The 15621-nt window shown below is 53.6% G+C and overlaps 1 protein-coding gene and 1 pseudogene across 2 annotated transcripts in view; both read right to left on the reverse strand.

Annotated features, from left to right (window-relative positions):
- LOC144279313 (uncharacterized) overlaps nt 1–15621 on the reverse strand; it is a 284264-nt pseudogene that overhangs the window by 168019 nt on the left and 100624 nt on the right.
- Nucleotides 13356–15621, reverse strand: part of TRIM28 (tripartite motif containing 28) — a 54161-nt gene continuing 51895 nt past the window's right edge. For both annotated transcript variants that reach the window (XM_077840421.1, XM_077840420.1), the window contains exon 18: nt 13356–14588. In XM_077840421.1, coding sequence (XP_077696547.1) covers nt 14367–14588 — 222 coding nt within the window. In that variant the 3' untranslated portion in view covers nt 13356–14366. The remainder of the gene's footprint in view (nt 14589–15621) is intronic.

Here is a 15621-nt window from a genome sequence, read left to right on the forward strand (position 1 = left end):
GGGGTCCGCACCTGTGACCCGTGCCCCAGGCAGGAGGCTTTGTTGGCACCACTCAGTGAGGTGTTGGTAGCAAACTTAGTTAATAGTCCCAAGAAAACATAAACAAAAGTTCTTTTCCCTTTCCTGGGCTCCAGGGTCAGTTCTTTCCCACTCTCCTACAGAGGCCGCTGACTCTCGGGGCTTTTCCCCTCTGGGACTCTCCCTTCTTCCAGGGCCAGTCACAGGGGCCAGCAGGACTCCCTGCCCTCTACTCAGTCCTCCTCTGGACCATCTGCCAGGGAGTTCCCCTTCTCCAGAGTCTACCAGAGAAACAAGACCATCTGGTTCCTAGCCGATCACCTGGGAGGGCCACTGATCTGTCACAGGGCCCAAGTCCTCAAGGGTTAGCTAGCCTGTGACAAGCTCCCATAGGTCTTCTCCGTGTGGTTTTGGTTTCGAGTTCTCTGTGATGCCTGATCTCAGTTGGATAAAACACGAGAGATTCTGTGTAACTGGACATGTGGCCCAGCTGTGCAGCGTGACTTTCTGGCCCTCTCCGGAAGTCTGGTCAGAGGTGGCAGATGCTGCACTGAAGAAGTTAGCCCCGTGGGTTGTGCACTAGCAGGTTGTGCTTTTAGACCTGGGGGGCACCAGGGTTCGATCCTGCAGCCAGGATTGGTGGTTGTGCGGAAGGAGTGAGAGCAGAAGGACCGGGTGGGGCCTCTGCTCCGTCTGTGACACTATGGACAACGTCTCTCGGTAACCCGTAGCTTTCGAGCTTTGCTCTCAGAGACCCCTCATGGGTGCTGCCTGCCAGCTCCCAGGCTCTTTGGCTTCTTGATTCAATCTTGCCACAGGAGTGGGGGTAGCAGGAGGAGACAGTAGACATGGGGGAGATTGTGTAAATGCCGGGGCGGGGAGGAGATGAAGGAAGCAGCAGGCCAAGGTAAGAGACAATTATTACTTGTCTTACAGAGCCCCAATCCTTGATCAGGACCCCGGAGTGCTAGGCACTGTACTTTATTAGGTGTATTACAGTAGTGTGAAGTGTCCCACTCATGGCCCAGGAGCAGGGGCGCCGGAACCAGGAGGCTGTGACGGGGCAGGGTGAACCCTCCATTGTGAGTTGACGAAGCCAAGCCCCCTTTGCTCTATTGGGCATGCTCCAGGTGCACTGGTATAAAAGGGAGCAGCTCAGCTCAGTTGGGGCTGACCGCCGGGGAGGAAGGACGTGCTCCGTTGGCTCCAGATCAGCCCAAGCCCATGGAAAATAGAGACGCTGTAACCCAAGCAGACGCTAAGGTTCCCCCGAGACCCTGCTGCGTCAGGAGTCGCCAGGGACAGCACAGACTGGGGAACCCGGAGACAACAGAGACAGGAAATACCGTAGGAAGAAGCCCAAAGGAATTAGACAGTGGCCTGGTTAGCGAACCGGAGTTTGGAGTCAGGGTGTTTCATTCGGAACCGCCTACCCGCTGACTCAGCAGCACGGGCCTGTGCCCCTACCAGGGCCCTGGGCTGGGGTCCATTGGAGAGGGAGAGCCTGGATCGCCCCCTACCAGGGCTGCCACCCCCTTCCTTGTGTGTGGCAGCCCCCTTCCCGACTGACTTCAGCCACTAGGCCTCACTGCCCTGCCAAGAAGGGCGAATCTGCGGGCTCTGGCTGCTAGGCCTCACTGTCTTGTCATCCTGGGCGAACACACTGATTGGGGCTACGAGGCCTTACTCCACCGCTAACAGGGGCGAATCTATTGACGCTGGCCATTGGGCCGTATTACCCTGTCTCACTGGAGCGAACTTACAAACTGTAGCCACTGGGCCTTACTGCCCTGCTGACTGGGGCCCATTTATTGACTCTGGCCATTGGGCCACACTCCCCTACTAAGAAGGGAGAGCATATAGAGTGGGGTCAGGAGCGTGATGGGGTGCACTTGCCCCGCACTGGACGGGGTTTTCCCCAACCCTGTCACAGAGGGCCACATGCACCCGCTGTTCTACTTGGGTGTAGAAGCCTCCGGCAGGGGCTGCGCTTTATGGTGGGGGAGCTGGCTGATCAGGCGATCAGCTCCCCCATTGTGAAGTGCAGCCCCTGCCAGCGGTGCCAGGCTTTTCCCAATGGGGGGTGGCTGAGGTAGCCCTTAGCCCCCCCTTTGCCATGGGGCCCCACCCCTTGGCCAAGCCGGAAGTCAGAACTGGGCTGTGGTAAGAGTGGTCCTGGGAGCCCTGGACCATCCACCTGCCTGGGGGGCAGGCTGGGAGCTGCTCTCGGGCCCCCTGGTCCCCCAACCCAGGGAAGCTGGAGGGTCTGGTGCTCCCTAGAGCACCTTGGACATCCTGGGTGGCTCTAACCATGACCTGACTCTAGCTTCTGGCCTGACCAGGGGGCAGGGCCTCAGGGGGAGAGGCGGAGCGGGGGTGGAGTCACGGTTCCAGCACCGGTGGCCCCCCCACTTCTACACAGCTTCTGGCGCTCCTGCCCAGGACCCAGATGTGTTAGGTGCAGTACAAACACAGAACAAAGGGATGGTCCCAGCCCCAAAGAGCCGATAATCTGGGTATAAGCCAAGAGACACCAGGTGGAAACAGGCAGACAGGAGGGACAGGGAGACAATATTGGTCCGCGTGGTGGGCAGGGGTCTCAGCTCATCAGCCCACTACCTGGTGTTGAGTTATCTGTCAACACAGCAGCAAAGGGGAGTTTTAGGGTGGGGTTGGGCGGCGGATAATGAGGCAGCTTTGTGGGGGTTCAGGGAGAGCTCTTCCCAAGAGTGATGGGCAGCGGGGAGACAGCACCCCTGGGGGGAGCGCCCCTAGTGACCCCTGGAGTTGTGCTGCCATGGTGCGGTGCGCTCCCCTACGGGTACTGCTCGGGGAAAAACTTCCGGCACCGGTGCACGTGGCGAACACGCACACCTATTCTGGAATGGACACGAGCAACACATCTCAAAGAACACCAGGTATGGAAAAGGTAACTGTCTTATCCCCACCTGAGCGACCCTCTCTCATTTCCTATCGAGATGTCGGCTCCCGCCTCCAGCCGGCCTGTGATCCCAGCCTGCATCACCCCCTCGGCACCATGGAATCATAGAATATCAGGGTTGGAAGGGACCCCTGAAGGTCATCTAGTCCAACCCCCTGCTCGAAGCAGGACCAATTCCCAATTATATCATCCCAGCCAGGGCTTTGTCAAGCCTGACCTTAAAAACCTCTAAGGAAGGAGATTCTACCACCTCCCTAGGTAACGCATTCCAGTGTTTCACCACCCTCTTGGTGAAAAAGTTTTTCCTAATATCCAATCTAAACCTCCCCCACTGCAACTTGAGACCATTACTCCTCGTTCTGTCATCTGCTACCATTGAGAACAGTCTAGAGCCATCCTCTTTGGAACCCCCTTTCAGGTAGTTGAAAGCAGCTATCAAATCCCCCCTCATTCTTCTCTTCTGCAGGCTAAACAATCCCAGCTCCCTCAGCCTCTCCTCATAAGTCATGTGTTCTAGACCCCTAATCATTTTTGTTGCCCTTCGCTGGACTCTCTCCAATTTATCCACATCCTTCTTGTAGTGTGGGGCCCAAAACTGGACACAGTACTCCAGATGAGGCCTCACCAATGTCGAATAGAGGGGAACGATCACGTCCCTCGATCTGCTCGCTATGCCCCTACTTATACATCCCAAAATGCCATTGGCCTTCTTGGCAACAAGGGCACACTGCTGACTCATATCCAGCTTCTCGTCCACTGTCACCCCTAGGTCCTTTTCCGCAGAACTGCTGCCTAGCCATTCGGTCCCTAGTCTGTAGCGGTGCATTGGATTCTTCCATCCTAAGTGCAGGACCCTGCACTTATCTTTATTGAACCTCATCAGATTTCTTTTGGCCCAATTCTCCAATTTGTCTAGGTCCTTCTGTATCCTATCCCTCCCCTCCAGCGTATCTACCACTCCTCCCAGTTTAGTATCATCCGCAAATTTGCTGAGAGTGCAATCCACACCATCCTCCAGATCATTTATGAAGATATTGAACAAAACCGGCCCCAGGACCGACCCTTGGGGCACTCCACTTGATACCGGCTGCCAACTAGACATGGAGCCATTGATCACTACCCGTTGAGCCCGACAATCTAGCCAGCTTTCTACCCACCTTATAGTGCATTCATCCAGCCCATACTTCCTTAACTTGCTGACAAGAATACTGTGGGAGACCGTGTCAAAAGCTTTGCTAAAGTCAAGAAACAATACATCCACTGCTTTCCCTTCATCCACAGAACCAGTAATCCCATCATAAAAGGCGATTAGATTAGTCAGGCATGACCTTCCCTTGGTGAATCCATGCTGGCTGTTCCTGATCACTTTCCTCTCATGCAAGTGCTTCAGGATTGATTCTTTGAGGACCTGCTCCATGATTTTTTCAGGGACTGAGGTGAGGCTGACTGGCCTGTAGTTCCCAGGATCCTCCTTCTTCCCTTTTTTAAAGATTGGCACTACATTAGCCTTTTTCCAGTCATCCGGGACTTCCCCGGTTTGCCACGAGTTTTCAAAGATAATGGCCAATGGCTCTGCAATCACATCCGCCAATTCCTTCAGCACTCTTGGATGCAACTCGTCCGGCCCCATGGACTTGTGCACATCCAGCTTTTCTAAATAGTCCCTAACCACCTCTATCTCCACAGAGGGCTGGCCATCTCTTCCCCATTTTGTGATGCCCAGCGCAGCAGTCTGGGAGCTGACCTTGCTAGTGAAAACAGAGGCAAAAAAAACCTTTCTTCTTTGAGTGATTGCTCATGTGCATTCCACAATAGGTGATTTCAAGCTATATCTGTTGGAGGTGGGTAGAAGTTCCCAGACTCTGTGGATGGAGCACAGCCCTGCCGAACCCAGCGTCCTCCCTGGTCTGGGAGACGGTCGCATAATGTGAGGTGAACGTGTGAACCGAAGACCCTGTGGCAGCCCTACAAATGTCCTGGATAGGGACATGGGCCACAAATGCAGCCGACGAGGCTTGCGCCTTAGTAGAGTGCACCCTCACAATTGGCAGGGGGGGACTCCTGTCAGGTCATAACAAGTACAGATACACAAGGTGATCCAATTGGAGAGCCGCCAAGCAGAGATCAGCCGACCTCTCATGTGCTCGGCTGAGGCGATGAACAGGTGCAAAGACTTCCTGAATGGCTTTGTACCGTCTAAGTAAAAGGTCAGAGCCCATCTCACATCCAGCATGTGGAGGCAATGCTCCTCACTGGACCCACTGGGTGTGGGACAGAGCACCGGCAGGAAAATGTCCTGACCCATGTGGTAGGCAGAGATCACCTTGGGGAGGAACGAAGGATGTGGTTGGAGCTGGACCTTATCCTTATGGAATATTGTGTACGGGGGCTCAGAGGTCAAGGCCTGGAGCTCTGAGACCCGCCTCGCCAACGTGATCGCCACCAGGAAGGCTATCTTCCATGAGAGGTGTGACCATGAGCATGTAGCTAGCGGCTCAAACTGGGGGCCCATCAACCTGGTCAGCACCAAGTTCAGGTCCCACTGAAGGACTGGGGGCCTAACGTATGGGAAGAGACTATCCAATCCCTTAAGGAGTCGGCCAGTCATAGCATGGGAGAACACTGTGGCCCTGCACCAGCGGGTGCAAGGCCGATATGGCCGCCAAGTGCACCTTGACAGACGAGGGTGCTAGGCCTTGGGCTCTAAGGTGAAGGAGGTAGTCTAAAATTAGCTGAATCGGAGCAGCCACAGGCGAAACGCCCCGATCAGCCGCCCAGCCAGAAAACCGAGACCACTTAGCCAGATAGGCCTGACGTGTGGAGGGGCATCTACTTTCCACTAGGACACGCTGAACCCCTTCCAAGCACGTCCTTTCTTCCTGACCTAACCATTGAGCAGCCAACTCTGTGAGTTGGAGTGCCGCTAGGTTGGGGTGGAGGAGGCAGCCCTGGTCCTGGAAGAGCAGGTCTGGGTGGGACGGTAACAGCCATGGCAGGGCAACTGCCAGGCTTGTGAGAGTCCCATACCAATGTTGCCTGGGCCATGCCGGGCCAATCAGGAGGATCTGGGCCCTGTCCATTTTTATCTTCTCTGAGACCTTGTCGATCAGCAGGATCGGGGGAAAGGCATAGAGCACTGGCCCTACCAGGATAGGAGGAAGGCATCAGAGATGGTGCCCACGCCCAATGCCCCCCGGAGCAGAAGCGGGGACACTGGCGGTTCTGCTGTGTCGCGAACAGGTCCACCTGGGGAGTGCCCCACTTTTGGGAAATCCACCTCTGGGTGTAGTGACCACTCGGGCCGAGAGGAGAAGGCACTCGGTAAGTGGTGGTAAATGTCGTGGGCTATGCAGAAGTCCCACAGCCTAAGGGCTTCCTGGCAGAGGGCTGAGGAACGGGCCCCGCCCTGCCTGTTGATGTAGAACATCGAGGCCGTGTTATCCGTGAGAATCCTGACCACCCAGCCCTCCAGGTGTGAGCAGAAGGCCGTGCATGCCAGCCGTACCGCCTGAGCTCCTAGGTGTTTATATGCAGGGCAAGGTCCTATACGGACCACAGAACCTTGGGTCTGAACATCTCCCATATGGGCTCCCCACCCCAGGTCCAAAGCATCGGACACCAGCTCCATGGATGGGGGCCTGCCCCTGAATGGGACCCCGTGAAGCATGTTCCCCAGGGAGGACCACCATCACAGAGAGGACTTTGTCCATCTGGTCTCTGGACTGGGAGAATACTGAGGCCAACCAGAGCTGTAGGGGCTGCATCCTGAGTCTGGTGTGATGAACCACATACGTGCATGCCGACATATGATCCAGGAGCTGGAGGCATGTTCTGGCTGTGGTCATGGGGAACCTTGTGACTGTGCTGATGAGCTCCCTCAGGGTCTCGAACCTGTCTGGTGGGAGGGACGCCCTGGCCCACACCGTGTCCAGAACTGCCCTGATAAACTCTATGCACTGCACAGGGACTAACGGGGACTTGGTGGTGTTTACCAACAGGCCCAGAGTGGTGCACATGGACAGGAGTGCCACATAGTCCTGCACCTGCAACCTTAAGCTGCCCTTGACCAGCCAGTCATCAAGATAGGGGAAGATCTGGACCCCCCCAACCCCGACATCTGAGGTAAGCTGCCACCACAGACATACACTTTGTGAATACCCTGGGAGCCGCGGATAGGCCAAATGGGAGGACTGTAAACTGGTGTTCCTGCCCAACAGTGAAACCGATTAAACGTTTGTGTCCCTCGAATATATGAATATGGAAGTACGCATCCTGCAGATCGAGGGCAGCGTACCAGTCCCTAGGATCCAGGGAGAGAATGTTGGAGGCCAGAGAGACCATGTGAAACTTGAGCTTTAAAGTATACTGGTTCAGGCCTCGCAGGTCCAGGATGGGCCTGAGCCCCCACTTTGGCCTTCGGGATAAGGAGGTAGCGGGAGTAGAAACCTGTCTGTCTGAACTCCACTGGTACCACCTCCACTGCTCCTAAGCGTTTCTTATAGGCCCTTGACTTTTTATAAGGGGGCTCATATTTAGAGTGGGTGACCTGGGTGGGAGCCTGCTGCGGCTAAAACTTTGTCCTGGCCAGGGCTGGGACATAGAGGCCGAGGGTCTTAAGCATTGTACGGGAATCTTTCAGGCCGTGCAATTTCACATCCGTCTGTTCCGCAAACAGGGCCTTGCCATCAGACGGAAGGTTCTGTAACGAGTTCTGCGCCTCGCTGAACAACCCAGACAGCAGGAGCTACGATGCCCTCCTCATGGATACTGCAGAGGCCATGGACCTTGCAGCCGAATCTGCACCATTGGAGGCTGCCTGAAGGGCTGCCCTGGCAGCAGCCATACCCACTTCCACCAGAGCCCTGAACTCCTTTTTGTCACGCTTTTGGAGGGAGTCCTCGAATTTGGGCAGAGAGCCCTACAAACTGAACTCATACCTCCCCAGGAGGGCCTGGTGCTTCGCCCGCTGAGATGGGTCTCTCCCAGACAGCAAAAACAGTCTGCGGGCGGATTACTCACTGGCATCAGCTGCTTGCAAGTGTCACACGACTTAAAGCTTGGGGCACGGGGCCTGTCCCGACCTGGGTGCACTGACTAACTCTACGCTAACTAAAAACTACTTCAACTCCAGGTGCTACTAGCTATGAACTAACAAAGCCCACGAGGGAAGCTACAGCAAAGCTGGAGCAGAGCAGTTCCGCTGCACCTTCACTAACAGCAAGAAGGAACTGAGGGTGGGGGGAGCACAGCCCCTCCTTATACCACGCCATGGCGGCGCCACTCCCGGGGGGGCGCTCCCCCCTACGGGTACTGCTAGGGGAAAAACTTCCTGCAGTGGTGCACGTGGCAAGCACACACACCTATTGTGGAATAAGCAATCACAGAATCATAGAATATCAGGGTTGGAAGGGACCTCAGGAGGTCATCTAGTCCAACCCCCTGCTCAAAAGCAGGACCAATCCCCAACTAAATCATCCCAACCAGGGCTTTGTCAAGCCTGACCTTAAGAACTTCTAAGGAAGGAGATTCTACCACCTCCCTAGGTAACGCATTCCAGTGTTTCACCACCCTCCTAGTGAAAAAGTTTTTCCTAATATCCAACCTAAACCTCCCCCACTGCAACTTGAGACCATTACTCCTTGTTCTGTCATCAGCTACCACTGAGAATAATCTAGAACCATGCTCTCTGGAACCACCTCTCAGTTAGTTGAAAGCAGCTATCAAATCCCCCCTCATTCTTCTCTTCTGCAGACTAAACATCCCCAGTTCCCTCAGCCTCTCCTCATAAGTCATGTGTTCCAGACTCCTAATCATTTTTGTTGCCCTTTGCTGGACTCTCTCCAATTTATCCACATCCTTCTTGTAGTGTGGGGCCCAAAACTGGACACAGTACTCCAGATGAGGCCTCACCAATGATCACTTGAAGATCTTAGGGGAGCTGATATGGGGGCTGCCAGCCCACCCTGGTTCCAAGCCCCGGCCAGCTCGCTCCAACAGGCTGCTCTTCCTGCAAGCAGTGGACAAAGCAGGCGGCTGCCAAACAAGTTATAAGGGAGCATGGTGCAACTTTAAATGAGCCTGTTCCCTATTTGATCAGCAACGTAACAATGAAACATTAACCGAATGATGTTTTAAGTGAGGAGTTACCGTATCAGTCCATTATGGTAGTTCTAGGCCCCCTCCTCTCACTCATGGCACTAGACCCCATTGTGCTAGGCTAGAGCAGAGACAGGTGGTCAGCTCTTTGGGGGCAGGGACTAAGCGCAAGGAGAAAGGACTCCCTGGTCCTTCCTGTTGAGCTAGACATCTCTGCCACCAGCACCCCACAGAGCCCTGGCAACCAGGGGGTGCAGCCAGCAGCATGGGGAGCCCACGGTGGCCAAAGGAAACATCCCAGATTGCTCTACCCTGAGAAATCTAGTGTTTGGCTAATCACTCACTCATGGTTGTGACACTGCTTCCTGTATTTTTCATAGTAATATTATAATATGATTGTGTCAATCAATGTATTTTGTGCAAGATGAGTCATGTGAGGTATCATTGAAATGGTTATGAGTTGCTGGATTTGATTATCCTATTCATATGCATGTATCATTTTTGCATCTAAAGTTAGGAATATTAACTATACATCTGTCCCTGCAAGCATTTGCACTTGGGGAACGCCCACCACACAGAATGCAATCAGACTAACTGGGAACCATCAATGGACCATTTGGGAGAATAGGTCTTTGAAGATGCTAATCTCTCAGCTTCCTGTGGATGCTGCAAATAAACTTTTCAGTTATGGTTGCAGGGTCATGTGATCAAGTCCCCTGGTACTGGAATCCATATTGGAATACCAGTGTTTTTCCACTGACTGGCATGAGAACTAAGTTTGAAAACAAAAGGTTCCTGCCCCATGCAAAACCTATTTAAGGCTGGGGAGTGACATAATCAGGATCATTCTTCACTGAATCCCCACCCAAGATGACTGGAAAAGTCAGAAACAAAGACTGGGGGGAGGAGAAGATAAAGAGCTGAGCCCAGGCTGGAAGGGCATCAGGTCTGTGAAAGAAATACCTGGAGTTTTAAGCTGCAAGCAAGAGCAGCTCGCTTCCAAGAATCTGCAATCTGCCTAAAACAGCATTTAGGATGAGAATTTGCTACATTTATTGCTTTCTGTAGTACCTTGAGTTTAGTTTACGTGTTTTATTTGCTCTGTAATCTACTTGGATTTGTTTACTATCCCTTTATTATAATGTACAATCTAGCTTTTGTAGCTGTTAAATTTTTTGTTTTCTCAAACCAGGTTGTAGAATTCATAACTGGGGCACAAAGCTGTGTATATCTTCCTCCACCTGAGGGAGGAGGAAAATTTCATACGCTTACACTGTAGTTCTCTGTGCAGCACAAGACCATACAATTTTGGGTTTACACTCCATGGAAGTGGTGCACTTGAGTGCTGGGCAATTGCTTAGCTGAGCACTCCTACGTAGAGCTGATCTTAGCATCTGTCTGAAACTGCAACTGGGTGTGCCCCTACCTATGTGTGTGCTGGAAGGCTGGTGAGTCGGGGGAGCTCAGTGGTACCCCAGTTTTAAGTGGCAGCCCAGGGGGAACCCATCACAATGGTCTCTGGGGCTCAGAGAGCCACACTGGATAAAAGAGGGAGCCGGCCATGCAGCAGGATGCTTGTTCCAAGCGAAGGCCTGGATGAACATGTAACCACAGAAAAACTCCCTGGTGGGGGTTGGGGGACTGACCGCCCCAGACAGAGCCCTTGCTGATCTCTGGTAAGAGGTCCAGTTGTAGGTTCTTTGATTTAAAATGTTTTGTGCAATGCTTTCACCTTAAGAATAAATATATTTGCTTAGGAAGAGCTGGGGGGTAGCTAACTGCTTTCTCCACAGAGGCTATAAACACAAAGTGTAGGCACTGGGCTGTTAGGCCATCCGACTTGCTGGGGAATTCACACTGGAGCCTGGTAACTATGCAGCCTAGAAATACTCTGGCCAGGAGGAAGAGACCGCATGGTCTGGTGAAGAGCAGGGAGCCTGACAGGAGCAGCAGACCTGAACCGATACACACACCCTTGTAAGCTCTCTGAAGAAGGCTCCAGTTCTTTGCTATACAGACAGCACCAAGCCATGGGGGACTGCAGTACAGCTAATTACAGCCCCAAAGCCCAATTTGAAGTTCTGACCCAAAGCATGAATATGGTGCCCTGCTTTTCCCATCATCAGCAGGGGGCATCCGCTGAGCCCACTTGTGGCAGCTGTAGGAAATCACCATTAAACCTGCACAGATTGGAGCTAGACATTTACACTCTCCATTGTACTATCAGCCACCCTGACACCAGAGTATCATGCAGCTGCTAGGGGTAGATGCAGGCAAAGTAGAGACAGCTGCTATGAGGAGGAAGGTGGTGAACGGGAAATTGGGCCCATGGCAGGATCATTCATGCCTCAAGACACAAAACTATGCCAGGGTGAGGGGAGCATGGTAGATGCTCCAGAGCTTTACTTAGACATTCACAGAGGGGATCACTGAATTCAGGGGACCATGCTCTGAAGAGGAGCCAGTTTAAAATCCTCTTCAAATCCTGTCTGCATTTGTCTTTTCTGCTACTTGTAACTTCTAAAACTAAAATCCCTGAGTTACCTATTTCTACACCAGCACAATCTTAATTTCTTTCTTTCCCTCTACAGAAAGACTTGTTTTGGGAAGGTCTGTCCAGCAGCAGCTTAGGGGTTTGAAACATTTAAACAGACTAGAGTCAGCATGCTTCCCCAGCACCATGGCCTGTTTACACAGCATAGCTTTGGCCATGGCTGGTGTGTACACCGACCCTGTTAAGGATTGAAATCCCTCCTATACACCCTGCATTATGGCAAAGCTGGCTGCAAAATTAAAAAATCCTCCCCTCTATTTCTGTCAATGTCTAAAATTCCCATGGAGAAAGTTTTAGTGTGGTAGCCATTAGTCTGTATCAGCAAAAACAACGGGGAGTCCTTGTGGCACCTCAGAGACTAAAATTTATTTGGGCATAAGCTTTCGTGGGCTAGAATCCACTTCATCAGATGCATGGAGTGGAAAATACAAGAGCAGGTATGAAAATAGGAGAGTTGCCTTGCCAAATTGAGGTCAGTCTAACTAGACAATTAACAGCAGGATACCAAGGGAGGAAAAACAACTTTTGAAGTGGTAATGAGAGTGGCCCATTACAGACCGTTAACAAGGAGAGAGTAACAGTACGGAGAAATTAGTACTGGGGAAATTAGGTTTAGGTTTTGTAATGACCCAACCACTCCCAGTCTTTATTCAGGCCTAACATGATGGTGTCCAGTTTGCAAATTAATTCCAGTTCTGCAGTTTCATATTGGGGTCTGTTTTTGAAGTTTTTTTGTTGAAGAATTTCCTGATGTCAGATGTGTGTCTATTTATTCTTTTGTGTAGAGACTGTCCAGTTTAGCCAACGTACATGGCAGAGGGGCATTGCATACCTGCTCCTGTATTTTCCACTCCATGTATCTGATGAAGTGGGTTCTAACCCACAAAAGCTTATGCCCAAATAAATTTGTTAGTCTCTAGGGTGCCACAAGGACTTTTTTTTTTTAGCAAATTGTTTCAGCAGAAGATTGGACTCTGGGACACTCACCCCCAGACCCAGATGGGAGTTGTAGATCAGTTGGCTACTACACTTCTGTTCCGAGGTGACTGAAGTTCTGGACACTTCACAACCACAGCGGTTTCAACAGAATATTGTGGACCAGTTTCAGCTGCTGCACAACTTGCGGGGAGTGTTTCAGAGGAGTGGGTTTAAAAATGGTATTTGGGTGCCTCAACTCCAGCCCCAGAGCACCCAACAATTACTAGTTCTTTGCAGCCAATCTGAGCACTTGACCAAGGTCCTCACTGCACAGCTGGGGAAACTGAGGTGGGGGCTACACTCAGCAGGTAAAGAACAGGCCCCACCATTCTATCCACTAGATCAACTGCCTCCCTCCCCCAGCTACGGTTGGGAGCTAGGGCCACAGTTGGGGCCAGGAGTAGAGCTGCAGCCATGGGTGGGACTGGGAGTAGAGCCACTGTTGGGGGCCCAAGGCCAGGGGCAGGACAAGAAGTGGGGCCACAGCCAGGGGCTGGGGCTGGGGCAGAGGAGGGCTGGATGGGGCTCCCTCCTCCCCACCCCATGTGGGCTGGTCCAGGCTCCTCCATGCTCCCCTAGGGGGCACACACCAACAGTTTGGGGGCCACTGCACTAGGTCACACTGCCTCACTGGGCACACCCGCAATACAAGTGTTCTGTTTGCGGTACAGCCCTTGGGGGAAAGGACAGGGGATGGTACCTTGTCAGCAGGGAACATGTACAAGCCATGGGCTGGCCCCGGGAAGGACGAGGCATCAGACAGAGCAGTACATAAAACAAGATTTATTCCGTTCTCAGAGAAACAAGTTTCCATCGCACAGGTCGCAAACAGTTATCGGGGACATGAAAGAAGCCATCTAAAATATACAAGCAAAGCCCAGCCTGGGATCCCGCTGGACGCTGGAGAGAGACAAAGAACCAGGCCAGAAAGCGGCTGCCCTGCGGGACAAGTAGAGGAGTCGGAATGGCCCCGCCTCGGGCATCAGTTACAAAACCACTGAACCGCAGCTTCCCCTGGCATGGGTGAGGGGAGGGAGCACACCGGCATTGCAAGCAGGGGGAGGGGAGAGAAGGGACACAGCTAGAGCGCCGACAGTGGCTTGGAATAGCTTTGAAGAGAAAGGCTTGTGCAGGGGATGTTGAGATGAACATGGAGCACGGGGACAAACCCAGGGAGCTTCCCAGCAGGACAAACTGTTGGGAACCAATGTCGCCAGCCTTTTCCTCACTGAGCCACCTGCCCCCACAGAGCCCAGAGAGCCCCCCTACAATTGCCCCAAGATCCCATGTGCATGGCAGCAGAGAGGAGCACCTCTGCCAAGGACCCCACAATCAGGGCAGGCGAGCCCAGGCGCTGGGCTAGGTCCCCAGCGCGGGCAGGAATGAGGGCCCAATGCCTAGCGCTCCACTAAACCCAGCCACGACACCCTGGCCTGACCCTGCCTGCAGACAGCTCCCCCCACCCACCCTGGACTGAAAGAGGAAAGATGTGGGAGCCTCTGCACACGCCGCCCACCTGCAGTCAAGGCAGAGGGCAGCGCCAGAACAGGAGGTGGGTGTGTGACCCTCAATGCAAACCGTGTGTGAAGACTTCATGGCAAAGAGGAACGGGCATGGGGAGCAGAGGGCTCCCCATCAACAAAACAATTTCAACTGGAGTGGGGGGGCAGGACATCCCGCTGCCGCCATGCGACCAGGGGCAATGGGCGAGTCCCAGGCGCTTTTGGTCATTGCCTGTGGGACGCCGGGCGGCTGCTCTGGTCAATGCAGGCCAGCCCCTCACTCCTCCTCCCCAGCGCCTGCCGAGGCAGCGGGGGCCTCGCCCAGGGAGCCGGCAGGGGAGCTGCGGTGGGTGAAGCTGCTGCCGCTCTCGCTCCGCTGCTCATCCAGCGGGATGGGCTCCACCAGCGCAGAGGAGAACTTCCGGTCACCGAAGGAGGCGCTCCACTTGGCCTCAAAGAAGCGCTGCAGCCCAATGATGGACTGGACATCCTCCTTGTCCTGGTGGAGGGGAGCACAGAGAGGCTGGGGGTCAAGAACAACAGCTGGAGACACCCACCATCACCTCCAGATCTGGGATATGGCCCCCATTATCCAAAATGGCCTGTGGCCAGTCTCCCCCAGAACCAGGACACTCCTCTACTGTGACCCAGGAACTGGCTAGTGCTAACTAGCAGAGAGCAGAGTTTGACAGGATCCCCTGGGGCACAGGCACAACAATTCACCTGTGGGTAGGGTCTCTACCAAGAGGCAGTAGCCCCAGCAGCCTGCTGGCCCCCGGTCACAGTGAGATGTATGTATGGGGTTGTGTCTATGGTGGAAACTGTGCACTCAAGATTTGGGGGTGAAGGTAGGTCACCAGAAGGGGGTGAACATGCTCCCCTCAGGTAGGAGAGGAGAGATGCTGCTTCTCTCCCGCCCACCAGCTGGCCGCGTGCTTCGCTGCTGAGGCCCAGCTACCATCTGGGCTGAAAGCCAATGGAGACGGGGAAAGTTACAGGAAGAAATAAAACAGCAGGAAGGGAGGCCGTTTCGTCGTAAAGGTGAAGGATTGTGGTGCACCCTCACTCCCCACTTACAGGGGGCGTGAACAGAAGATCACAGCCAAGCCAGGCTGTAATACACTCTAAGAACTTTGGAGGAGAGACTTGCTCTTATAAGAATGGACAGGAACTAGCTGAGTCCAGGCTCTACTAGGAAACACTGTTCTCAACATTTTCACCTGCTCTCATTTGAAGCCCTTCTCTCTCCATGATCCTGGCAGCCTTGTGGTGTGTGACAAACCGGAGGTTGATCTGCAGCTGGCTGGGGGCGCCAGTGGCAGATCTGAGAACCATGGGTATTCAGGGGGACACTGGCCTGAAGAGAGCTTGCAGGGCCCACATAGGCAGAGAGAGGAGAGCTGGGGTGGCCTGTGAAGTTGGGGAGCTGAGCCACACTCAGGTACACACTAAGCACAGGTGGTAGCGAGGTGCCCAGCTCTGGCCACCCCCAGGGTGCGCCTCATACCCACCCTGCCCGATGCATTACGATC

The sequence above is a fragment of the Eretmochelys imbricata genome, chromosome 23 (genome assembly GCF_965152235.1).
Source record: "Eretmochelys imbricata isolate rEreImb1 chromosome 23, rEreImb1.hap1, whole genome shotgun sequence".
Lineage (NCBI taxonomy): Eukaryota > Metazoa > Chordata > Testudines > Cheloniidae > Eretmochelys > Eretmochelys imbricata.